The sequence below is a fragment of the Melospiza georgiana genome, chromosome 4 (assembly GCF_028018845.1).
Source record: "Melospiza georgiana isolate bMelGeo1 chromosome 4, bMelGeo1.pri, whole genome shotgun sequence".
Classification (NCBI taxonomy): domain Eukaryota; kingdom Metazoa; phylum Chordata; class Aves; order Passeriformes; family Passerellidae; genus Melospiza; species Melospiza georgiana.
Genome location: NC_080433.1, coordinates 39,484,280 through 39,511,900, shown reverse-complemented (window position 1 = coordinate 39,511,900; position 27,621 = coordinate 39,484,280). Strand labels below are relative to the sequence as shown.

The 27,621-nt window shown below is 37.3% G+C and overlaps 1 protein-coding gene across 1 annotated transcript; it reads right to left on the bottom strand.

The window, feature by feature from the left end:
* Window positions 1-14,140: 14,140 nt before the first annotated feature.
* C4H12orf50 (chromosome 4 C12orf50 homolog) lies at window positions 14,141-27,364 on the bottom strand. The gene is made up of 12 exons (XM_058023289.1): window positions 27,017-27,364; window positions 25,188-25,311; window positions 22,948-23,124; window positions 21,686-21,763; window positions 21,479-21,592; window positions 20,062-20,181; window positions 18,749-18,856; window positions 17,373-17,480; window positions 16,949-17,146; window positions 15,438-15,527; window positions 14,793-14,884; window positions 14,141-14,200 (listed from the first exon to the last, which is right to left on the bottom strand). Exons 1-12 carry the CDS (start codon window positions 27,362-27,364, stop codon window positions 14,141-14,143), a joined length of 1,617 nt encoding a protein of 538 aa, XP_057879272.1.
* Window positions 27,365-27,621: the final 257 nt, after the last annotated feature.

The following is a 27,621-nucleotide window of genomic DNA, read 5'->3' as shown; positions in this document are numbered from 1 at the left end:
GTTGGATTACAGATAAGATCCTACCACAAGCCATGTAGGACTTCAAGACTTATAAAGCATTTGGGTTTGATGTAAGTTAAATGTAAAATCTGATATCCTGTCATTCTGAGGAGGTAAGACAACATGATTTAGAAATCCTTTTTGAGCTGAATTTCATAAATTTAAGTACTCTCTCAAGGAAAGGATAGCTTTGATTATTAAAGAGAATCATTAATAACATTAGAATGCCACAATGCTAAAAGCAGCATCTTGCCTGGCCTGTCAAGGACCATGCAGCAGGGGACAAGGAAAAGCTTTGTGATTAGATGCCATAAAAATACAGGATTGTGTTTGATGGTGGTAAGAAAGAAAATTACACTGAAAAATGCCTTAACTGTGTGAAATAAAGAGGATTTTTTAAATCCAAGTTTACAATGTGTCTGTATATTACTTCTCAAAAGTCAAAATAACATGCCAGAAGATTCAGCTCACAATAACAGCCTTGGCAATGTTTAGGTGGCCCCATGTGTCAGGAATGAAGGGGACAAAATATTTTATATTTCGGCCAAAAAACCTTCCTGGTTGACATATTTGATTTTGTCAAGAACCTTTGAAGGTGCAAATGAGCCACACACAAATTCAAACTCTCAAATCTTTGAATTCAAAAAGTGACTTAGAAGTGAGCTAGAAAGAACTTCTTATGAAGGACTTCTCAGAAGTGCAGAGACAGGAGAGCAAGGAACTCAGTAATTTTTGACAAAAATACTAAGATAAAGAGTAAAATCTTCAAGGGGATGTTATCATCTTATTGCAAAGCTCCATACCTTCTCAATGATTTCTCATGGACATCTCCTTGCAGCACTGACTCCTTGTCTCTCACAGCACAACCAAAAAAGCCTAACTCTTCTCAAGAAGCTAATCCACTCTTTTGTAGCACTCGTCTTCTTATTGGACACAGCTGTGGCCTATTAAGGGCAGGCCTGTTCCTCATCTTTGGTGATTAGTACACCTGCAACTCCTCAGGGGTGAGGTTGCCTTCTGCACTATGCTCTTAAATTCTATCCTTCCACAGGGGAGAAATAAAAGCAGAGAAAAAGACAGCAATTCAACATTAGGCTATACAAAAGGTCCTATACCTCCCCCACTGGAGAGGCAAGTGCTGGATTAACAAACTCTCTTCATTGGATGTGGTGAGTATATTAATACTCAGTCTCCCAGCCAATTAATCTTAGCTATCTAGCTCTCTATCTTGCTGAACCACCAATAAGCAATTGCTGCAGATCTTCTTTGTGACTTGTAAAAGGTCCCAAATCGACTCAAAGTGGGTGGAAAGAGAACTCTCAGCAGTCACCTGCTGTAACTTGTTTTCTCACAAGCTAAGTTAACTGCATTATTTAAAAAATATAAGATAAAAAAGTCATATTGTCCACATCTATTTTTTTTTCAGGTGTTGGGAAACAAACTGAGAAGAAGTCACTACACACACCCTGTCACTACATATGTGACTCCCACAGCAGTCAAGCTTTGAAAATTGATTGATTAGCTCTTATTGATCCTTTCAGAGAGTGCTGAAAAATGTTCATGGATTATTTTCTAGATAACAGTCTAGATAGTCTAGATTTTCTAGATAATAGTTTAGTCTTAAAAGTCTTCTTACTTCAAGTTACAAAGCTATGAAGGTAAAATTAAGAAACAAACAAACAAAAAAATCCAGAAAAAAAACCCCAACGAAACAAACAAACAAAAAAAACCCCAAAAAACCAACTAAGTCAACCCTCTTTATTTCACAGAAATCTTAAATATTTCTTACAAGTTAGTAAGATTTAATCACTTGGGGAATCAATAATTAATTAGCGGAAATGTTTTAGATATCTTATAAATATCAAAGGCTTTTAATAATTACTTTACAAATCCAGATCAGCAGAAATCATGAAGGCTTTAAACATTGTGGGAGGTGGAAACAAGCTAAGAAGTTGAGAACTATAAAATTATCAAAAATGAATCAAATACTTTTTGATCTTATGCTGTAGCCTTGTTATGGTGAAGATTAATACTAAAAGCATGATCCAGCATGGATCTTTTGATGCTCACTGCAACGAACAACAAAGCTTTCCCAGCTTTAATGATCCAGAACCAGACCCATACAAATGTCACAGTATTGATCATATTCACTTCAAGTATCAATAATAGCTCTTCAAAGCAAGGAAGCCAGCAGTTGCCATAGGAAAGCAAACTTGCTTTTGAGTCTTACAAGAAAACATATTAATGATTTCCAAAGTACCATTTTATGTGAGCAAATTAATAAAACTCTGGATAACTAAGTTCCGTTTTAAAAAACAAAAAGCCTCTCCACTCCATCCCAGGAGACTAAAAAAAACAATAATAAGCCTCACCATGTATTCTTAAAGAAAAGCCCACTGTTTCAACTTTAAAGTCAATGTTGGCCACTTCTGACTAGGAAAAAAAGGTATAAAAAAAGCATTTAAATTAGACAATATTCCTGATTCCCTTTTTCTGATATCTGTCTTGTAAGCACAGTATATATAAAGATTTTTTTAAAATCTATGCAAAAATAGAAGTTTTCCTTTTAATTCAACTACTAGATAAATGCTGTGAAATTTTCTGTTGCCATTCTTGATTGTTTTTATATTGTTCTTTATATTGATATTGTTATGTTTACATAATGAAAAACAAAAATCCCCAAACATTGGAGCAGAAAATCTTATCCAAAATTTAATTTTTTATTAAAAATTTGAACTAAATGATCTTCAGGGTCCCCAACTCAAACCATTCCATATTTCCATGATAAGCATGTATAGCCCCATTACTCTCTCGCTGGCAGAAGACAGAGAAAAAATTGCAAATAATCAGTTCATTGTCGAGTATGTGATTTCTTGTATAATATAAATATGAAAAAAATCCTGTGAAGCTGTAATGGCAGGAATGGATAACAGATTTATTTGCACCAGAACCAGATGACAAACAGATCCTGAAGAACCAAAGGCATTTTCATCAACTATCCCTCAGAAGATACTAAAATCCTATGCTCCATCCCAAGTCAAACAAAACCCAAAGATATAATTTTCCTGGTGTTTTGTGACACTATTTTTTCAGACATCCAACAGCATAAGCTATGAGGTATTCCTCAGATAAATCATACATGGTACTAAGTTCAGCTCTAAATTCACCTTTGATCTGTGCATACTTAGCAAACCTGAAGCAACAGACATACTCAGCATGCAATAAACAAACCCTCAGAATCTGAGTAGTACATCTATCCCAGCATATAAACACCTCCAATCTGTAGCCAACAGGGTTAAAACAGCTGGGGGAACTGAAGGGGGCTGGAAACAAGTGCAGTCAAGTGCAGAGATACAGAAATCTGGGCATTTATTCTAACCTGGACAGTTCAGTCTATTTGTCACTTTATTCAGTAGCCAAAGAAACCTCTTTACTATCAAAACATATCTTGCTACAAAAGCATGCAATTATATATATCACTTTGCTTGCAAGAGGATCAGGCAAAAACATTTTTCTCTACCACATACTGTTACACCTCAGTAGTTTCAATTTACATCTGATATTTTGAGTTTATCTACATTTCTTCATGCAAAATTTGTAAGATGGTAATAAATGGGCATACAATTTAGACTGCATACTGTAGTCTGCCATGTTTAGTTAAGAAGTGACTGCAATTAACTATAGTATCTGGCATAGATTCATCCTGTGTATTTAATAGTAGGAAAAAGAAGAGAAAATAGAGCTAAACCAAAGCAGCTGGATAGAAAGAAAAACCAGTCCTGTTCATATTACAGGATTACATCCAGTAGTACAGGATGGCTCTAACTCTGATTATTCAGGAAAGCCACAGTCTGTGGCCTACCCTAATTCACCATCAACACTAATGGAGAAAAGAGCACACATAGAAGTTCAATTCATCAATGCATTTAAGAGGCAGGATTTGACAGTGGAGTTCTGCTGGCATCTCTCCACAGGTATTATTTCTTGATGAGAAAAGGTCACTCTGTTGTAGATCTACATCCTGGTTCACAGGAATATGTGGGTTGTCCCTACCTGATACAGCATGAACTGAATTCTTTGCCTGAGTTGTCTCTATTTCACCAAGGGGGATGTACTGTGTCCATCACCTATTCACTAGATGCTTTTGGTTTTCTTCACTCTGACTGATTTTCACTTCTATTTTCTCTCCATCTGTATTTTGCAACAGGTCAAACACAAGCATCCTACTTTTTATTTCCCCATAATTCATTAATGCTAACTTTTATTTCCAGCACATTCTTTTGCCCACTGTGGATACCATGCTATGAAAATTAGAGTCTTAATCTTCCTAAACTCTCAAGCTGACATGATATAATTGCATTCACCTCATGAGTGATTCATTCATAGAGAAAAGGCTGTCTGGACAGAAAGTAATATAATTGCAATGATTGCCTGCAAGACCTCAAAAGGCAGAACCTCACAAGACCTGAGTTTTAAAACTCATAAAAGATATAGTTGAATCTCGCAGGAGAAGATCAGGCAAGGCCAGAGAGGATTGGCCGCAAAAGAAATGTCTTGATTGTTGTTGAAAAGTTATCTCTTGGCAAAACGAAGACTGATTCTCATTTATTAAGTTCTGAAGTGATAGTGACAGCAGAAATTTGGGTACAATGGTGACAGCCAAAAGTTGGGTACAATAATGTTTTATTTACTTCAGTACAGAGTATCAAGGGCAGAGCATAGTGAGAAAGAGCAAAACTTTGACCACTACTTAGCATCTCAAAGTGATTATAAAAGCAGGATTTGTTTGCAATGACCACAAATTATAAATAAAGTTATATTCTGTTTATTCTGTTTCCTTTTATAGTGACTCTCCATGATTTGTTCTAGCTTTTAATCTTTTTTCAGAACGAAATCAGCTCCCAAAAGAAATGGACATGTATTTTTTGATTTTTGCTACCATCTTGCATAAAATACTGTTTTGACTACCAAAAAACACGTAGAACAAGAGAAGAACTAAAGTCTGACAAAATAGCAAAGTTCTCATAAACACTGTGAAAAAATAGACAAGAAACTACAAGGGAAAAAAAGACCCAAACTCCTTTGCCTAACTCTCTCTCCTGTTCCTAAGCCACAATAAGTACTTCTTATTTTCAAAAAACTCACCAAGCTCCTCAATCTCAGAATGCATTTCCAGGAAAAACTCTTTAAAACCTCAAGTTGATCCAAAAGCTGAATACAAAAGGCAATCCACAGTACCAAGAAAGAGAAGGCACTTCCAGCTTCTGTAATAGGTACAGAAGTTCTGCTGCTTTCCAGGCGTTCCAGTCCGAACCAGGTCCCCATCCAGCTGTACCTGAGGACTTTTCCCAACACATTTTCACTGCAACTACATGACATCTCATATGACTGTTCCTGCTTGGGGTATGTATAAAGCAGATATTGCCAAAGCATCAGGCAGTGCATAACTCAATATGATTTGAGTTATCCTGTGGATTTTTCCCTCAAGATGAGTCTCCTTCGGCTACTTTGACTCCAGCATTTCCCAAATAACTTCTGTGTTTCATGCTTTGTCTCTACGTGGCCCACACCTGGCATTACAGGACAATGCTGTGGGGTATTTTCAGAAATGAGGCTGAATTTTCATGAGTCCTCAGTCCTCATAGTTTGTGGGAGGTTACGCTGAGACACCACTCCTTTCCTATCAGCCTGAACAGCCCCGCAGGGTGGCTCCACATCACCATCCTTGGATTGAGCCTCGGAGAGTGACTGTCAGATGCTGAAGCCTTTTGCCCTACCTTTAGTTTTCTTCCTGTCTAATTTACACCTCACACTGTGAAGAAAACTCTTAAGACCTGGACAAAAACAACTGTCCTCACCGATGCCCCTGAGAGTGATCTAGCTGTTCTACAATTCTAAGGGAAATTCCTGGGGCCAGGTGAGAGAGGAGAAACCAGAGAGTAAAGTGTCACCTTACAGGGAAGGTACCATTTACCCTATCAGCTTCACATTTCTACAGTTAAATTCCATTAGATATGCAAAATAAAGAAGTCTTGTGCATTTACCCCCAACACAGCAGAGAGGCTGAGCAGGATGCAGCCACTTCTCATGCTTCATTAACAAGCTTACTTTTTAAACTCTGCTAAGGTACACCTCAACAATCTGTGTGTCCTGGATTAGCCATGGTGCTGTCAATAAATAATCTGAAGAGTGAAGTTTGCACAGGGGTAATAGAGAAGTTAATTTGATTCTTTCTTAATTTTTAATATTGATCTTTCTTTGGGAAAGTAAAATAAAGCCAAAAAAATTTCATATTTCTGGAGGCCTGGCTGACAATTTAGTGCCAACAACTTGTAAGACTGGGCAAGGGGGAGTTTTTTTTTAAATGGGCTGACCATTATTATTAGATTATTCAGTGGTAACAGTTTTACTGTTTTTACATAATTTTGCAAGAATAACCAGAAGGATGTGTAATCAGGAGGAAGAGTCTCTTGTGACACTTGCTTTTAATCATCCTTATAGGGCATGACTGAGCAAGTTACAATGAGCAGGCTCTCTCCTGGACAGTACTCCAGAAAGTAATTGAAAGTTAAATTGCAGATATAACTTGTGTTACTATTGAGTTATAAATGTATGCAAAGAATCATTTCTAGTTCAATGTTTTAGTAGCTGACAAATTTCTTTTATAAGCAAGTACTGGCAAGAAGTATTGAGCAGGGAACCTGACAGAAGGCAGGTGCTTAATCTGCCAGAAAAAAAAAAAAAAAAAGAATCTAGTTTAATCCTTATTATTTGTTTTACAAGCAGGAAAATGTTACACTGCAAAAGCCCAAGAGGGTAAACTGATCTCTTAACAGGTGCCTACTAAAGGTAGAAAACGTTCATCCATGAAATCTAGATAATTTATTCATTTAAATAGCTTTCTAAGCTGATCACTCTAATATTAAACTTCCTCTTCATTTTGATGGGAAAAAAAAATAAAATCTCCGTGCTACCCTACATTTTGCTTTCCCCCCGCCCTGTGTTATTTGCTCTTTGTATTTGCCTGTACCAGATAGTCTGTGGTGGTTGTTCAGTGGGCTCAGCTCCCCAGCATGGTGTGCTCAACTCACAGCATAGTTTTCAGAGAAGAACACCAATTAAAAGCACATATCAAAGAATAACAAAATCACAAACTATTGAGCATTTGAGGTTAGTTTTCAGGAAGTCTTCAGTTCCCTTAAAAATAGAATATTTAAGCAAAGGCCACAATTTTATCGGATTGAGATTAGCAACATAAATTAAGGCAGTCATCTTGCCAATTCTCATCCTAAATCATAGTGCTCACCAGCTATGTATCTGATGATTTTTAGGGTAATACTAATATTACTTCATGTAATAGTTTCTTCATACACCATAATGTGCAAAAAGCTAGGCTTCTGAGTCACAGTTCTTTGAGAGAACTAAGGACATGTCACCTCCTCCTCAGTATTTTCTCCTCTGATAACCTGCAGCTAGAATGGGTAATTGAGAGAGCAAGACGGGGGGGTGGTCACACTGATGATAAAGAGGACAGGTCTCTGTGGGGAAGATTTTCCATGCCTGTGCTGGACAGCTGCTGGTGCAGTGTGCTTGCAGAGTCCCAGACCAAATTTCAAGCTGTGCACCTCGGGGGGAAGCCTGATTGCAGCACCACTGCCTGCCTGCCTTGCAGGGCTCAAACAGAGAAGCTGGTGATAGACATTGGGAAGAATAATCTGACCTACTAATGCACCTTACAGGACTCCAAATTATCTGCAAATGCAGAGGGGAATAAAGGACTGGATACTTCTGAGAACCAGTCAATAACAGTCTCTGCTCAATACATGGCATTGATCAAAGGAACAAATGTTAGGATGCAAACAGAGTAATGTTAAAAACGATATTGAAAATTAACACCATCATAAAAATCAATGAGAGAGCTTCCTCTAAACCACTGTTCAGTGCTGACCACTTCATCAAAAAGGCATGTGGCAAAGAGTTTACAAACAGACAACAAAAATGAAGAGATGCTTGGGTAAACATTGATTATGTAGTGAATTAAACGACCGGGACAGCTCCGCTTTGAGAGGTACTATTAGGGTGCCATGAATAATACATTCACTAAATTTAACTTCCAGAGAGCTGGGAATATTCTAACAACCTGTTTCCAGTAGAAAATACGAATTTGTCAAAATGGAAGTGTTCTGTCAGAATGTACCATTTCAAAAAAACATTTCAAAGGAATAACAGCCAAGATTATTTCTTGTCAAGGGCTTTTCTCCCTTTAGAAAACTGATTTGTTTCCTCCAAGTGTGCTATCTGGGATCCCAACTTACTGTGGCAGATGTGTGTCACAGACCTCCTCAGACACAGAGCAAATGATAATTTATCTTCAAGACTCCAAGGCAAAGCCACTGTAGAGACAACCAAGAATTTCAAACTCAACATTACCAGTGCTCTGGAAACTCTAGATGCAATAATACTGGGCTCACAGAAAGGCAGAAAATCCTAAATCTCTCCAAGCTGAATCACTCTGGAGTTTACAAGTATGAGTTGACCTCACAATATCCTTCATTTTTTATTTAGCATGCTCCTCTTCATAAAGGAAACCAGGAAGTACACACAGAGCATAATTCAAGGAGAACCAAAGTGTACAGGCACTGGGCCACTATCCTGAACAGTTACTCCTGAAAAGCATTTTGGTTGAACAATGACAAAGTCATGGGGCTAATTTTTGGCAGAAGGCCTCCACTGTGCCCTTCCACATCCAAAACTCTGCCTGTATTCATTGCAGTTCTTCCCCCATCCTTAGGAAAATGTTGCCCCACAAGTTGGACTTTGCATCACGTACCAGACATGATCAACTAGGTGGAATACCCTGTCACAGGAAAAAGCCAGGTTCAACAGGCAGGACTCCCATCTCATGAAGATATGCTGTCTGTGACCAAAGACTGTGTTGTCCTCCAGGTGTATTTTCAAAACTTCCCAGAATAATTTTTCCATGGTTTTACCTGGCACTGAAATGAGACTAACTAACAGGCCTGTCATTTTTGACATCCCCCTTCTTGCCCTTCTTGAAAAGCAGGACAACATTTTCCAGCTTCCTGTCACCTGGGACTTTTCCAGATTCCCAAGACTGCTCAAAAATCTCAGCTCAGGGCACTGCGACTCCCTTGGTCCACCATCCACGTTGAAGACAGAGGCAAGGAACACATTAAACACCTCTGCCTTGTCTCTGTCCCTATTTTTAAGACAACCATCCTCATCCTGTAACATCATGTTATTTTTGCACTGCCTTTTGCCAATAATATATTTGCAAATAAACCTCTTTTTATTATCCCCCACAGTTCTGGCCAGCTTCATCTCCAGCTGAACTTTGGCCACGCAGTATTTTCCCCTACAGTGGCAAACAGCATCTCTGTATTCTTCCCATGTCACCTGACCTGGGTATACACCTTCTTTAATTTCCAAATTAAATCTCTGTTCAGCCAAGACAGCCTTCTGCCTCACCCTGACTTATGACACTTGGGAATTGCTTTCTCCTGGGATCTTAGGTGGTGATGTCTAAAAAGTGAGCAGCACTGATGAATGCTAGCACCAGCAAAAATATTTTCCCAGAGGATTTCACCCACTAATCCTCTGAGCAGACTCAAGGCAGTTCTCTTCATATACAAGTGCAGGCCTGAAGTTTCCCTGGCATGCTTCCTCTTGTCTAAAGAGATTTTAATTTCAAAAACTTTGTGGCTGTTGAAAGGAAGGATGCCCAAAAGGAAGAATTTCCTTTCAGGAAAGGTAATGAAATCTTGAGATTTCAATGAGGATAAATTGGGCAAGCTTTGCTCCATATTCCTGCACTTCATGTCATCCTATTGGTTTTCCTTGTTTTCATGTTGTATCACGTTGGGAGTTTTTTAAACATTTTATTTTTTCAGTCCCTCTTCTGTCTCTTTGTTTCCCTTTCTTCACAGATTTTAGGGATTTCAATGGGAATAAATTTGGCAAGTTTTGGTCCGTTTCACAGCACCCAATTTCATCTCAGTACAATTGGTTGTAGTCACTCCATTTCAAATTTTTGGGATTTTTCAAATTCAGTTTTGATTCAAGAATTTTCTTTCAGGAGAAGGACTGAAATCTTGCAATTACAACAATAATCAGTTGGGCAAGCTTCAGTCCATATTACCTTTTCAAATGGCCCTGTTAATTTGTCATCTTGCTTAACATCCTTTTTCTTAGGAAGTGAAAAAAAGATAGAGGGAGTAGAATTTTAAGCATAATGGTTGTGCTCTCACCTGCCTCAAATCTTACCTATCACAGTAGCATGTTTCTATCATTACTTCTACTTGTAAAATACTCCAAATACAAAATGAAAGGCATTTAAAAACATCTAAAGTGTTTCCCGACAGGAAAGATTAAAGGAGACTCTCTCAGTCTGGAACATCTCTTTTCAAAGACTTCTCAGTTTCCCTGACAAATTTGTGGTGAGAACTGTCCAAAACAGGAGATAACAGAAAACACCTTTTGAAAAGTGCGTAGAAAGAGAGATAAGTAGGGTTATATCACCACTCCGTTTCACGAGGAAAAAAAAAAACGCTATTTAGCAATTCTGAAAGTAGGTTGTTGTAGCTCTCCCCCGAGCTGGCCAGTAAGTGGCCAATACGAGTATTGTGGCCTTTTCTGTGAACGCACGGCCTTGCCCAACACGGCGGGGAGGCTTCAGCTCCGGAGGGAGCGAACCCCGCGCACGCCAAGGAAGGGAGGGCTCTGCTGGGCGCTGTTCAGACCCATTCGTGGGAATGCACCGCACCCTGGCGGCCGCAGGTAAATAATCGACAGACTCGGTTGGTTCTTTAAACAAATTTATATATTTACATAATGCATTGCTGTACAAGGGAGCTTTCATCAGAAAATATCTTTATTGGGTAAAAATGTCAAAATACTTTTTTTAAACAACGTCTACAATTCCCAGGGACATTTTACTTCATTTTTATTTTACAACAAAAAATGTCTTTCTTGTTCAGGTGCTAACTTGAGATGGACTTTCCTACCTTAATTAATAAACAGAATATTTAAAATATCAGTGCTGCTGAGATGCTGGGAGTCAATGGTGTTAATTTAGGCATATAGATTTGTTAAGGAATGCAGGATCCCAGACTGGAAGCTTTTCAAACTTTTGTCAAAATACAGGTGGTAGCACTGTTATTCTATTTACTAAGGAATATGATTCACCTAGATGAGATGTCTGATGTGCTTTTATAAGTACCATCTGGAAAAACATTAGCATATTTTAACACATCTAGGGTGAAATCAACAAATCACTTATTTCCCCTGGGCCTTCCAATTCAGCAGCAGATTATGGCTATGCATACTTAATACCAGGGCAAGTTCAACTCTGCTTCAGTGGCTCTCTGCCTCTGATTTTTAGCTCATTATCTCAGAGCTTATTTTCAACCACTATGAGTGTAAATCAGTGGGGGGGTCTGTCATGCAGTGATTATGTGGAAGTACAGAAATGCAATCAATCTTTAGGTCCTCACTGCATGAAATCCTGAATATTCTCAGTTTATTTTGGCTCCTCTCTGAGGTTTTAATGACAGAGAAACCCAGGCAAGATTAAAAAATATAACAGGGAAAGTGTCTGTAATCTGGAAAACAAACAAGTATTTTTATTTTTTAGAGAATCTTAGTGTCTTTGAAGCTGTAAAAGGAAAATCTTAATTAAGTGTTTGATCATACAAACCACTTGATCCCTAAATGTTCCTCTCATTTCTGTCAAGAGCAGCTAACACCTCACAGGAACTTTAAATATCTTGTTGAGCCGTATATTTAATGTGCAATGCTGAGATATTTTTTGTTATCTGTGAATTCCTGGGTTGAGTAAGCTATAACTAAAAAGAAAGGTATTTGTAATTTCTCCACAGGAAACTCCAGTGAAAAGAGTACTGAAGCTGTGATTCCACAAAAATTGAGGATCAGCCCAGTATTACCCTCATGGCCACATCCTTTTCTTCCTGCATTTCCTTGTGTTTCCCTTCAGAAGAGTCTGACACTTAGCCCAACCATCTGCTGGGATATTCGCATCTTAAGATGCTAGAAAATTATTTTCTTTTGGCTTTGGTTTGTTGGGTTGCTTTTTTAGGGTCAGGAGGTGGGTTAAATTATATAAGGAGTGGCCTTTTTCTTTATGATCCCAGTCAGAAAGGTGCTCAGATTCTATAAAATACCTATTAATATCATGATTTTTTAAGACCACACTAAAAAGAAAGGAAGATAGTGGAGTTAACCATATGCTGGGAGCCCCAAGTCAAATAGGGCCTCTAACCACAGCCCAGCACACCCTGCAGATTTCACCCATGGGAAATTACCCTACTTTGGTCACTTACAGGATTTTCCCAAAGAGGCCAACTCTATTCCTCCTTTCTACTGTCAAACAGAAAGGATGTCCACCTGAGAACTTGCTGCCCTGCTAAATAAAGGTGAGGCCCAGCAGGGAGTGTAATCACCTCTACCAAGCAGGAGCTGCTGATTTTCTCCTGTGGTAAGGGATCTGTGTGGCACAAGTCAGCAGGCAGCACATGCAGCCTGTGCTGCACTTATAGATCCACATAGTAACAATAATAAATACTTGCACAAATTGAATATTGAAATCCTTTTTAACGGAATGCTAAAATCAGACCAGCAAAATAACATTTGCCCATGCCTATTTTTGGTCTTATCAAATTTAATACTCTAATTGTGGAGACACCAGACCAATAGGAAATGTAACATTTCTATTACTTTTATGTGAAAAAAAGAGAATTAAAAGGCTTTATCGAGATATTAAAAAATAACTTGACACAACAGCCCTCTGAACCGAGATTATAAATTGCCTCAGGCAGAAAACATGTGAAATGTTGCTTCAAGGCATCATGTGCTACAACTTGAAACACCAATGTCTAATCAGAGGTGGAAGGAACATTTCCAACACACCCAGTATTTGATTTTAAAAAGATGCTTCTTGTTTTGTACATTATTACTTAGCTAAACCAAATCCTCTAGATTTTTCTATTCCTCTCTTAGTTAAGAACAGTGATGCATAACTGCATACATGTCTATAATCAGTACAGCATGTTCTAACTTAAATGATTAAAAACTAAATTTCAAAAGAAAATAAAAATTACACCACTATTGAGATAATCAAGTAGGGCAGTGAAACATACAACCATATTTCTCATTGAATAATATAATTATTTCAGCTAGAAGTACCCTAGAAGGTATCTGATCCAGCCTCATGTTCTAAGCAGTCACAGAAGAAAAGGCTCCAAGGTGGTAAAATGTTTTCATTCTCACAGTTACATGTGCCACCAAGACAATAACTGGATCCTAGTGTTACAGAAAGAAGTTTGAAGGGCTCTCTACAAAAGCTGGTTGTGTTCTAAGAATGGCCAAAGGTCAGGTAAATGCAAAAAACTGAAAAAACATCTGAGAAAAAGGTACGAAGTCATGTATATGTAACACTTCACTGAGAGGTTTGCTTCCCCAGAAAGGAATATTAAAGTATCCGACTTATCAGTCTTTATACAACTCTTCAAATTTCAGTTTGAAATGCATTTAAATACGTATTTCAGTTAATTCTGAGTTTTCTTGTGAATTTCTTTAGTTCATAACTCAGTTATGAACTGCTCCTCCATTAAAATTGCAAAATCTCAAGATCAAATTCAGAGTGAGTCCCCAAACACATGGCAAAGCAGATAAACCATGTAGGAATCTGGCTTTTGTACCAGGAAACCACATTCTAGAATGCATTACACTATTGCTTTTTACATTAAAAGTCCTCTGAAACTGCTAAGTACAACTAATAGTATTTATTCATATTAGGAATTATGCCTTAAAAATCTATCAAATAAAATAGGGGAAGGATCTGTTTAAGAATTTTTTTCTCTATGAACTATCAGTCTATGGTGTAGAGCCGTAGTCTGTAAAAATAACTTCAAGTGCCAGAATTTTATAGTAGATTAAACATAGTGGATATAGATCTTTATATGTCACCATGCAGAGCATACTTTTAAGAATTTTTAACCAGTTTTGAAACACTATAGTGTGCTTCCTTCCTGCACCTTCTTTTTGGAATTTGCAGTTTCTTCATCTTTCTTCATCGTCTACCACATCCGAGTCGATCATTTCCTTATTTCCCTTTACAGGTTTCTTTTTCTCCTTTTTTATTCACTTCCATGTCTTCTTTATTCTGCTGTCAAAACAGATATACACAAAATTCTGTGCATAATTTCTTAGAGTAAATCTACATGCTCCTTCAGAAACATTTTAAGAAGTAAAATTTAACATGAGATAGACATTCTAATCTCAGCTTTCAGGGCAGCTGTAAAATGTATGAATGATCTTTAGGGTATCTTGCAAACATTTTGTAGCCTGAGTCCTTTCATGGCTTCAGACTTCAGCTAATTACTGCAGTTCAGTCATTGCTGAAGCTTCACGAACAATCCAGCAGAGAAACAGATCAAACTTATATGGTCTCTACTGTCTTTGTCTGGTGCCAGAATCCAAAACTTGCATTTTGTAGCACTTTGTTTTAGAGTATGCACTCTGCTTTCATATAAGTGTTATTGGTAAAAGAAATAGAAACCACAGGTTAGTTATTCAGGCAAAGGTACATGACTGTAAACAAAACTATTAACTGCTCTTTCAGCTACTCAATATTGATCAGAATCTTGCAGGTTTTGAATGAGGAAGTTTTACAAGCACTTTTAACATTTTCTAGGTGGGCAGAAACATGCCATTTCTCCTAAAAAGGCTGAATTGTAACCATTTCTATCAGTTACCTGAGTGGTTATTTTAAATTTAGAGAATGGTTTTGCTTGTGGATTTCTTTTCCTCCAAGCTGGTGAATTAGAAGATCCTGAAGTATATTTGCCTGTAGGAAAAACATATAAATTGTTTCCTAATTTCAACCACAGTTTCAGGAAAGAGTCCCTTAGTCTGATATACGAATTAAATATTGCAGTGAATGAAGTTTCAATGAATGTATCAGATGAGTCAGATATTGCCTCTGAAACACAAGCTAGTACTAAAGGCAGACTCTCTAGAACTTTAAAGATAATTTGCAACATTGTAGCATTTCCATGAGGCTCATGTGATCTTCCAAACCAGGAGATTCTGCTATGAACATCCTTGGTTTTAACCAAAGGAATGTTCCTGGGCTAAAGACCTTCCCAAAGACATCAACAGCTTCTGTTTTATCCCTGCTTGTGAAAGCCCTATACATAAGGCTATATTATGGCTTTTTGCTAGACATTCGATTGTGCCTCAGAATATGCTGCCTAATTACAAACAATTTTCTAAAAAAATCGATGAAAATTAATATTATTAATATCCTTCTCTTAATTCCATCTTAATGCAATTAATTAAAATTATAATTTTGTAATAAGCCTACAATTTTCAGTTTATGCACAATGTGTAAATGTTACCATAGTTTTCTGTTTGTGTCCAAAATCTCCTATTGGCGTCAGGCTGATTCTTTTGTTTGGAGCCTTTCTGACCATAGGACTCAGGTACTGCTGAAATAAAGGCAACAAAAATATAAATGATTGCTCTTAAAGAAAAATGCTGATTCGCATTTTTTCAAAAATGTTCTATCCTTTTTTAACCTGGAAATTTAATAAAATGCATTCTTCACATAAAGAATGTTCTCTCTATATAATCTCTACACCACCTTGTTCACATTTAATGAAAGCAAACATTCACAGAAAAAACTATTTGTACTCAAGACAAAGCACCAATGTTGGAATTTTTTTCGGTTTATTCACCTTAAAATAGGCATTACTCTGTCTGAAGGAGGTCCTTGTTATTAGAAATTAAGACAGGGAGGCACCTCAAAATGGAGAATGAACCCAGCTTAAGAGAGATGACTGAAACTGCCAAGACGAAATCACTTTTTTGATTTCTGATTATTTAAATTATTTACCACAAAATCTGTTGACAAAGTGACAAATGAAAAAACAAATAAGCCAGAGAAACCATGAACAGAGAAACTGAAAATTCAAATGAAGCCCAAATGATGTACTAGTTAGGGTGAGGCTATATATATATTAGCAAGATTAAAACAAAGTGAAAGGTGTAATAAATCTGAAGCAGATTGCCAGAAAGAAAGATGCAAGACTCAGAATCCCACCTGTAGGCTTCTTGTCAAATTAATGACATAGCATGTACCATCAAGAAGACAGTAGAGTAAGATGAAGGAAAGTACCATCCTTTATGAGCAGCAGAAAGACTAGATTCAGTCCTCTGTCCGACATAATTAATGTGAAAAAAATAATACTAATGTTAAACACAAAGATTTACACTGCATTTAAATTGATAATAGAATTGTGAATATGACCAAAACTCTTGTTTATTCAAGACAAAAAAATAAACCTAAATAATGAAAATAAATACAAATTCATAATCATGAAATCTCCAATGAAATCACAGTTATGGATATATATGCTACAAAGCAAGCAGCATATTTCCTACTGGGAAAAATAAGGTTGAACAAGAAACAATTCTTGAGACATGACTGAAATTCTACTGCAAAACATACTTCTACTATAAGTAGTTAGAATAAAATAAGAACTTAAAAGTGGATTTTTCAAGGTTTATTAAATATTTGAAGAGAATAAATCACATCAGACATGCTGTATAAAGTGGGGATCACTATATTTGTGCACATCACCACTTCATTGCATCCATGAATTCCTACTGTAAAGATGTCTCAATGATTTTTTGTGAATATTCTGTCTGACAAACTGTAAAGCTTTATAAATCTTTATGTTTCTGTCTATGGATATGGCTAAAATCAACTTGTGAAAATTATGCTTGATCAAATTTACTCATGCCTGTATTTAAGCATAAATAAATTATTATTCAGCTGCAGGGACCCAACTGAGAGCAGCACAATATAGACAGGCATTTTAAAAATTCTGTGTATGAAGGAACCCACCTGTAGGTCCATTGAATTTTGGTTTTTGAGTGACAGTCCGGTAGACGACATAAGCTGATCGTCGAGGTTCTGGAGAATTTAAATGATTGTATCTTCCAGTGTCTCTCCCATATGGACTGGAAGAAGCAGTTTCATCATCCTTACTTTGACCCCTTTGTTGATAACCTGGCTTTCCTTTGGCGTCTGGAGTGTGAATTCCTAAAAGGGAAAATACAACCAAAATGGTTGTCTTATTATTCAAAATTTCACAGAGTGCATGCAACTGGAGACCAAACAAGATTTAAAAAATGTTCTTTGTAGACAGACCAATCCAAGTATGGACTGCCCCTATTTGACACTAAGAACAGAAATTTACTAGATAGTGCTAAAACATCTCACAGTTTAGTAAATACAAATGAATAAGCTGATGACTTTTTCAAAATACCTTTGCCAGTTACTGCACTAGCTGAATTTCTTCGCTCGTCAGAAATCCTTTTATTTTCCTTTACTTCCTTAAAGTGGTGGTTCTTTACCAGTTCAGTGTAGTTTGTTTCTGAGGGATTAAAATAACATGTATTCACTTTTTAGAAAGCACAAAAAATGTTCATAGCCAAAAATACTGTGGTATTTTTATTTTATAATCCCCTAATTCATAATAGGTCCCTTTGGATGGCACATGGTTTCACATGTTAATTATATTAAAAGTGTCATTACCCAGAAGGAAAGCAACAGTGTCTATATTTCCTCTAGCAGAAGAAATCTTAAAGAACAACTTAAAAATTAACTCTAAATGCAAAAATCAGATCATCCTTTCTCTACACTGCATAGGTGTGGACCTCTAGAACACCCATGGCTGAGCCCATGGAGACCAACACATGCACTTCAAAGGATGCCAGGCTGAACCATGAATGACTTCTGCCTGTAGCATCTGGATACACCCTGGACATGTGCAGTGCAGGAACATAACAAGATACTACAAATGATGGAGGTAAATTTGCGACAGCACTGGTTGCATAGGTAAGCCCACTTCAAACTACAAACTGAACTTCACAGGGAAAGTTGCATTGTAAAGTACCCACAGTACTCTTCTGGCCCTGCTACTCTTTGGGAAGATGGGGCTTTGTTCTCCCTTTTTTCCTGCTAATGTAAATAAGCACATTTGGTTCCTGCCATTTGAGGCCAAAATGAGGCAGAAATGCTCCACTTCTGCTTCAGTTTATGGGGTAGTTTAAAGACCAAAATCCGTCCTTTTTTTCCCTTTTATTCTAAAACTGCCAAGAAATGACTGGATAACAATCTACTCACAATAATATTTTGTAAATGGACAAATATACTCTGGAATTCTCCCGTGAAAAGGATGAAACTTATCATTAAGGTACTTTAGTGCAGGTATTTTAATTTGCTTACAGGACTAGTTTTTGATAAACATACTCTATCACAAGTGTTATGTTCTCTCCTTAACTATATTTTTACTGGTTTTATTAAGTCCTGTGTTCTGTGAGATACTACCTACAGTCAAATCTGTTTTAATTGTCCAAAGTGGAAAGTGCACAGCATTCCCCATGATCTAACGTGTGCATCAGACTTTTGTGACTCAGGGACTCATAACTGAATCTATCAGAGGATGCAAACTGGCTGAAAGAAGCAGAATTAAACCATAACATACAACAACTGCTGTCATCTTGCAGTGAAAGAATTCACACTGTTAATGGAAATTTCACTTCAGATTGGTTTTGCACAGAATATATAATGTTCAATACACTTGCAGAGGAACAAAAGTAATCTAATCTAAAAATTTGCAAATACATAGTAATGAAGTACCTTTTACATTGGAATACTTTGATATAATTGGTTCTTTTTCCCTAGGTAGTGCCTCAAATCTGTTTCCATCAATAAATGTGCTCCTCTGTATCACAGAACCACCACCTCCTGCAGGAAAGAAGTCTCATAGTTATCTATACTTGAGAGCACACTGAGAAAGGTGAACAATGCAAAGAGTCTGCTTTTTAAGTGGCATGTTTTCTGAAGTAAACAGAAACCAAATAGCTGATTTAATAAGGCTCACAAAAATCAGAGAAAATAGTCTGGTAAGCAGAGTTGTTTAACAGTCTGTTAAAAGCTTTAAATACATATAATTGTGAACAGAGATTCAGTTATTGAATTGTGGCTCAGTGTTAACTGTTTATACAGACATAAAGAATATCCAAAAAGAAAGATACTCTTGTACGTAAAGGTGACAGGAAGAGATGTAGAATGTAAGATTCATTTCTACTGTGCAATAGTTCTGGAGCTAGAAGACACACAGCAGTTTGCTTCAAGCTAGAGGAAGCAGACCTAGCATGGTATTGCACTATTTTGTATTGATAAACTAAGGGGGAAAAAAGAATACTACAAATATTACTATTTTTATCATTAATGAATATTTATGAAAAAATGATTGAATATCACTAAGTATTAAGCAAATTCAAAGAGAATGTGGCATTCTTCAACTTTATTAACATGATTCAATACCGAACTCAATTGGTCAAAACAGTGTGTCTTCATTAAGGTAAACCAAATTTGTGCAGAGGGATCGGATCCGGTTACACAAGTTGCAGGATTACAGCTTTGCTATTTTTCTGTAGGATAACTGAAAAATACAAAGCTTTTTCATCTTAACTATGGATAGTCTCACAAAAGTAACAGTTTTTGAAAGCATTTAGACTTCAGACAGTCACAGAATCACAGTCACAGAATATTCTGAGTGGGAAGGGACTCAAGGATCACCAAGGTCATCTCTTAAATGAATGGTCCATGCAGGGATCAAACACACGCCCTTGGCTCTAACCAATTTGTCTGCATCTCTGTGCCTGTTTTTTCATAACTCCACAGAACCCTTTCTTTCCCAAAATCTACTGTAATCTGCATAAAGGATTTTTTCCACTGCAATCCTAAAATAAGCATAATATATAATCGTAAACAATGTTTATGATTTATTGTTATATTTAATGATTCAGCATGAGAAAGAGTGTCTAGAACATAAAGAACATATAATAACTCAAATGCAAAATGTGGAAGTTTAATGCATGCATATTTAGTTATTTTATTTATCACATGACATTCAGCAATGAGAGGCTGATACTACAGTATATTACCTCCACTGTCAAAGGATTTAAGGTCTGTTCTGGGAATAGTCTCTATTGATACTCTCCTTTCTGAACTCTCCTTTTCTTTTCTTGTATTATTAAATCTTATAGGAATAGTGTTGCCATCACCTGGAAAGGTAACAGAAAGAATGTTTAGCTGTGTGTAAGCACAGGTAATGGCACTGACATTCTCTTCCTCCCACCCCTATGAGCCATTGATTAGTTTGGTGCAATTTCTCTTAACCTCTCATTTCATAACTTTCTTTCTCTTTTATTAATTATTTGAATCCTGTCTGGTGTAACTGATGTCTATCTTTCATGCTCTATTAGAAAATATCATAACTCATAGACTAAAGAAGACTATGGCTCCAAACTAAAGACCTAGCTATAAATTACCTGCTTATTGATGAGCTTTTCTCTACCCATGAATTATATTTATAAATGCTATCTAATGGAATTTATGGCATTTCCAGAATGCATGTCATCACAGTACCTGAAGCCTCAGAGAACTCAATTGAAAAACTGTTTTAGAGAAGCAAATCAATCTTTTTCTATTAATGCATCTAATGATAGATGACACTAAATAAAGACACATCTTAAAAGGTATGTTCACACATCTGTCACTGATTCTCTCATCTATACACTAAATATATCTGTGTATTTGTTAGAAAGAATTTATCAAAACTATTTTAATAACAAACATTTCAAATTTAGAAATTAGAAGAGAACAGTAAATGATAAACAATAAGAACTGAGGTAAATGTTTATAAATTCATATTCCTTTGACCCTAATTATGTTGGATAGTCCAGAATTCAAAACAAAATGTAACTCTTTTGTTCTTCTTTTACAAGACAGTTGAAGGAGGCATTTAATCTAAATTTAGTTATAGAAAAATTTGACTCAACACTACATTTTGACATCAAGACACCCAAGAGAGCCAGCAGAGGTCCAGGAGCACCTCTGGAAAAGTGGCTCATCTCACCCTTTGGCACTGCCTGGTGATTCAATAAAAAGGAGATTCATTGGAGTTCCTGTCTCTCTTCATTTTCACCAGAGAGCCTAGATGAGAAATTCAAACTACATTCCTAACCTTAGGATGGTTAAAATTAGACTACATAAATCTTTATCATGAAATTACATGAAAAATCTATGTTGTGTATGTCAGAAAAGATTGTGTTAATAACCCATTTCTACATTTTCCGTCCACAATTGATGCAGGTAATCAGCACGAGTGTGACTATATATATATGGCAAAAAGAATGAAGTGTTTGTGCAATTTGCTGACAAATACAAATATGTTTCTGCAATATTTTATTTTAACCTAATTTAAAAAGCAGAGAGGAAGTGCAAACTATGTAATAGCTCCTCTCTGTTACAGCAGTTTTAGAAGTGGTAAATACAATGCAAAGAAATCAAAATACTTGCCTTTCTGCAAGTTTTGCTCAGTAGTTTCCAAGGGTAATAACTCATCTTGCCATGGTGAAGACACAGTTTTTGTTGATTGGTGTTTATAAGGGTTCTGAATCCCATAATACTCTCCTACACATACCCCAAGATGGGAAAAAAAAGCACTAAAGTTTACTGTATTGGAAGCATTTCTTTTAAGGAAAGAATGATCAATTTCATATTTACCAGATTTATAGCATATATCCCTTATTGCTCTTTCCTCTTCAATATCTATAACAGTCTTAGGCATCCAGGTAGAAACATCTGCAGGAAATATTTGTAAAATATTACAAGATAACTATACAAAGACCTTTGATAATTCTTAATAACAAAATATGATAATGACTTTAATTTTTGTCATTTGGCTCTTTTAGGTTTTGACTGCAACCTGTGCTTCTGAACTGAAAAATGATTACTTAATATTAGGTATTTTCATGTGCAATGGGATTGCAGTTAAAACATATTTCTAAAAGCAAACATTTGTTAATTCAAAAGGATTCAAAAATACATTCAATATTCATTTTCAAAATAATCTTTCATTTATACTCACAAGGAAATTGGATTCAATGTGTCACCAGAGAGTGCTTGTCACAAAACCTCTGCCCAAAGTTACAAAGCCCTGTAATGCCTGCTGGCAGAGCTGGTGAAGTGAGAGCTCTGGATCTCTCTCAGTTAAGGCCATGAGGATTAGCAAAGCCCTGTTTTCTATACTGTTTAAGTGGCATACTCAGGCTGAGGCCAAGTTAGGAGGCATTAACAGGCTGGTCTACCAGCCAGCCTGAAGGGCAGTGGGAAAGTGAAAAATGGGTTGGGGCAGCACAGCAATTTGCTGAATGCATGCCTGAAAGCAGGTCATTCTTTCATTTTTCACTCTCCAGGAACGTGCCATTTGTTCCATCCCCACGAGTCTCTTATCTCTAAGTGAGATATGGTCAATGGTTTAACTGTATTAACATATATATATATATAAATGTAAAAACTACTGGAGAGTTTCGCATCAACTCTCTTTGCTAGATTTAAGAATAACTTTCTCTAAAAAGTTACTGCCTATAGAGTTTGGTAAATCAGCTGAAAAATTACTTAAGTCACAATTATCTTTTGTAAAAAACTTGTGACTTCACTTTCACTGACGAGTGCATACAGCCCTTGTTCAAATGTTTATTTCTCAGAAACAAATACCTCCCAAACTTGTAATTTCATCCCAGAATTTTGAAGAGTTTTTGATGGCCATTTGAATTGGATTGCAGGCTTTAGAAAATACTGCCTGCTCACATCTGGTGACTACCAGTTCCAACATTTTAAAGATCAGCTGAAAACTATCTCAAAAAAACTTTTCAACAAGTCTTTTCTAAAAGTTTCATGGTTATTACAACAAGCCAGTTGTGAGATACATTGCAAGAGCTGACAAAACCCATACAACTTGCTTATAAAAGAAAAAAACTGTTTACAGTTGTCATCCTCGTCATCATCATCTTCATCATCCTCTTCATCATCCTCTTCATCACTGAGGTTTATAATCAGTGGAGGATGAATTGGTACTAAAACATTGTCTTGATTTCTGAGTGAGTCCTGACGATGGGCTGGATGCAGAATGCCTCCTTGGACATCCTGTTTCAATGGGACATCTGCAGACAAGAACATTAAACTTCTTTTGGTAGAAGGAAATGAAAGTATCACATCCAGACTGACAGCAGCAGGCATACTTCTGAGAACATTATCAAGATTAGGCATTATATATGTTGTGCAGAGGCTGGCAAGAGAGTGCCTTCCAACTCCAGAAAGTATGGAAAACACAGGTACCAGCTCCTCTGAACAGACACGGGCACTGCTGAGTACAGACTTTGGAAATGTGGAACATTTTCATCACTGCACTATTTTAAAAAGTTGCAAACATGCTGTATCAATCCCTACAGCATCCATTTTGAAGAATTCAGCAATGCTAAGCACAGGATTGCTAATATTAAATTTGAAGACCTTTTTTTTGATATCAAACTAAATCTCAACTCTCATTACTAGGTACAAAATGTAGATTTTGTAAAGGAATGTAAAGTACACTAAAATAATTTACACTTAATCAGAAAGAAAATCAGAATATATATAATTTTCCTAAGGAATTTATATGTTAATTTGCTAAGGAATTTATCTCCACACATAATATTTTCAGCAAAATGGTTTTAGTACCGGGATAACACATTCCAAGAGCAAGGAAATACAATGGACTAAAAAGAAAAGTTATTAATGATGGTGAGTCTACAGTTATTGTTTTAGCTGACTGATTTTCAACCACAATATCCTGTGCATTATATTAAAAATAGTGAAATTTGATATATTTTCCAGTCTAAAAGAAAGAGTGGGCATTTTTCTATTATTCCAGTTGTTTTTATTTTTGTGCATCTCTTGCTTGCCTATGAGCACCATGTATATAATGTTAAACCTATTCTCATAACATGATTGCAAATAAGATTTGTTGCACCTCATATAAGAGATGTGTAAGATACAACACTAACTTGATGGAGCCTTTTTCAGTGTTCAGAACAGGCTATTTTTAGCCCCATGTAGAATAAGTTAAATTAAATTTGTTTGACAAGATTTTTGAATATAAGAACAACAAAAAAAGCACACTTAGTATCAGCAATGTGGCACACACAGGCTTAGAACTTGTACATATTTCAGTAAAAAGTAAAAGGGTTTGGTCTGTTTCCAGCTGTGATTGTCAGACATTGCTCTGGTACAGGATACCCTTGCCCACAGTACTTTTGGGCACAGCCTCTGACTTGCACCACAGCCAAAAGTGTGCTGTGTAAGGGGGAGCTGTGCTGAAGGCAGAATGGGCACCTGGAAAACAGCACTCCAGGTCTTGCCTTGATCCTGTGTGCTTAGTTAGGCTCCACATGCCCAGATACCACAGGCTACAGGTTCCTGGGGCAATTTCGGGAACATGAGGTTTCATGGTGACTTGCTCTCCTCACTCCTGCTTCCGACAGCTTTGTTGTTTGCCCTGGACTATTATCCTGTTCCAGGTTCCAGCTGTCTACCAGGATCTCTGGTATTTAAGAGCTCCTCGTAGAAATGGATGAGGGAAAAAAGGGTCTTGTAATGGTGGAGTTTTCCACAAATAAGAGTGTTGCTTTATACACTATTACTGTACTTCAGTAATATTTAACCAATGTTCAAGCCCCAAATTTTTATTCAAAACAACAAATTGGAAATACATCTGCACAAACAGCTCTGTTATCTGGTGTTATCTCTACAAGGGGTGTCTCATCCATACATGTGCTCTATCAACAGATATTGGTGTCCCTCCTCATCCCACCACACACACTGCTTTTGATTTCTCTTAAATTATTACCTCCATACTAACCATTTGAATTACTAGAGAGATTTAATCTATCAGAAATTCAAGTTAAGCAACATTTTTATTCCATGGATCTCAGCAATCTAAATGTGACTTCATCTTTTATATCACTAATAGGTATGAAGATTCATAATATGACAGCTAAAATTATTCATGTGGTAATCTTATTCAAATTCCTTTCTTTCCCTTAAACTTGCTAGGCTAGCAGATCATACCTGATTGATTCATGGTGCATTTCTTGACCTTACTATATATTGCATAAGCACTGGAAGGATATTTTTGTCTATTTCATTACTCTAGTGAAAAAACTGTTTAGAAAATATTTTTACTCACTGTTACTAGGTGGCAAATAAAGTCCATTTATATTACGAGGTTTTCTGTGAAAGAAGTCACAGCTTATCCTCCTACAGCCTACAGGCTCTGTCTCCCAGAAACAGGAAAACTTGCTGTAGTTTTGCTGCAGGAGAAAGGAGTTTTCAGGTGTTGTAAATAGAACAACCAAAATTGAATAAATGGATTAGTACATGCTGTGTGAATTTAGGATTGAATATATGAGAGTTCACACTGCTTTAAATGTATGATCAAGATTTTGTGGGACCACATTCTTACAGTTTACAACATTTCAAATTATCTTTTATGACTTGTCATAAGCTCTAGATAGCTCTAAAGTTACTGAGTTAAGTCAATGGTGTTTGGTGATGTAAAATTGTTTCTAGATTACAATAGGGGTAAGACAGTCTCTACTTAGTTTACTGTAGACTTTTCATGAGCTGGTGGGAAGGAAAAAAAATCTCTTAAGTCATTTAACTGACGTGGCTGAGTTTACTTTTCGTACAATGGAAAAATCAGATAAATCTCCAATTAAATGTGCTGTACAAGTGCAAGTCTTGCACTTGAACTGTCTTACTATTAAAGGACATGAATCTATGGGAAAACACATGGTAAGAAACAAAACCCAGAAAGATTCCTGACAAAAACTTAAAAAATTTGGGATTTGATGCTGGCATTACTGCTATTGCACTGCTCACACCATCTTTCAACTTCAGCTGTTTTTAAAGATGACAAACAAAAACCTAATGGGAATAATAGATTGTCTACATGGATTTTTTAAATTATTTAATTGTTTCTTTACTCATACATATGCTCATACTGCAGCTGTCCCTCTATTGATCAGTGTGGCAGTTAAGAAGTTAAAAAGTGTGCACAATATTGCAGAGATAGTACTTTCACAACACAAGTCATTCCAATTTTAGTCATACATAAAATTGTTGTTCCACATCTCCATCTTATCAGAGTCTGCAGTTTTTAGCACCATCTCTGATGATGCAATTCACTTCTCCTTATAACCTGAGGTATCTATCTCAAATATATGATAAACTTGTAATTCCAAAGAGGCAAGGGCCCACGAGATTCACCCTGAATACGTAAACGCAGGCTTATATCCTGGATGTAAATGGCATCCCACCTGAAAATTGTAAATGTCATGTTGGGTGTTATTTTAGAATGAGTTTCTGAGTAATTTTTTAAATGAAAACAAGGCCCTACTTGAAAATATTGGAATGTTTGGAAGCAGGTTTCTCCCAGTTCCAGACATTAACAGCTAAGAGCAGCATCTCCAAAAACTTTTGGATTGTAGTCAGTACAATTGGGCCACCCCCTGAGACACAAAGCCCATCTCCCAGGCATTAACACCTAACTCCCAGACCCTTAAAAATGGATGGAATAACCAAGAGCCCTAAAACCATCCCTAGATTTTTACCAGGTGGAATGTAAGTACTTCTTTGAATCAAAGCTATCAGCAGTCAGGCAAATCATCTTATCCTGAAAACAGTTTTCTTCCAAATGCCAACCTTCAGACGACAATAAACTCAGTGGATAGAGTAGCTAAAACAAAAAATAGTTGAAGGAAGCATGTGGTACCTTCTCCATGTGGCTGAACTGTTGAACTGAACTGAGAGCAGTTGTTAGCCAGGATGGAATGTTACATTTTAACAGTTGCCAACTGCTCTTCCAGCTTGGGACACCAGCATGATGCTGCTACATGACCTGTCCAGGCTGAACACCTTCCTTTCTCTCTGCTGCATCCAAGTAAAATATAGAATATCATGTTGTTTCAAAGAGTCGCCCATTCTGGTACTTTTTTAATGTGAAGTGTAACAAACCAATTTAGCGAAGCTTAAATAATACCCAACTTCTTGCTGATGCAACTGTGGTCTTAAAAACAAATCTCTGATACCACAAAGATACCACAGCTGGGCAACAACAGTCAGAGGGAGGAGTGAGAATATGTGTGGGAGAAAGAACCCTCGGCCACCAAGGTCAGGGAAGAAGAAGGGGGAGAAGGTGCTCCAGATGCCGGGCAGAGAGTGTCCCCTGCAGCCCGTGGTGAAGGCCATGGCGAGGCAGCTGTGCCCCTGCAGCCCATGGAGATCCACGGTGCGGCAGACATGGACCCGCAGCCTGCGCAGGGCCCCACGCCAGGGCAGGTGGGTGGGGGGCTGTGAGCCCATGAGAAGTCCGCGCTGGAGTAACTTCCTGGCAGAACCTATAGACCCAGGAGTCCATAGGCGTCTACTCTCGCAGGAGCCGGCGCCGGAGAAAGCGCAGCTGGCCCCGCCCGGGCCGGGCCGGGCGAGCGGAGCCGGGCGCTGCTGGGCCCGATGTTGGCCGGGAGGCGGCCCCGCCCCGCGCAGCAGCAGCAGCGCCCCCGGCGGCGGCCGCGCCGGACTCCATTTCCCGTAGGGCAGCGCGGGCGGGCGGGCGCAGG

Bases quoted from the DNA above. Each gene is read 5' to 3' on its own strand.
- C4H12orf50 (XM_058023289.1), bottom strand. From the start codon at position 27,364: ATGGGCTCACAGCCCCCCACCCACCTGCCCTGGCGTGGGGCCCTGCGC. The intron at 21,593-21,685 runs GTAAATATGAAA...GGGTATGTGTAG, and splicing joins GGATATATGCTATAAATCTG to GAGAGTATTATGGGATTCAG. The intron at 15,528-16,948 runs GTGGGTTCCTTC...CCTTTATTTCAG, and splicing joins AAAATTCAATGGACCTACAG to CAGTACCTGAGTCCTATGGT.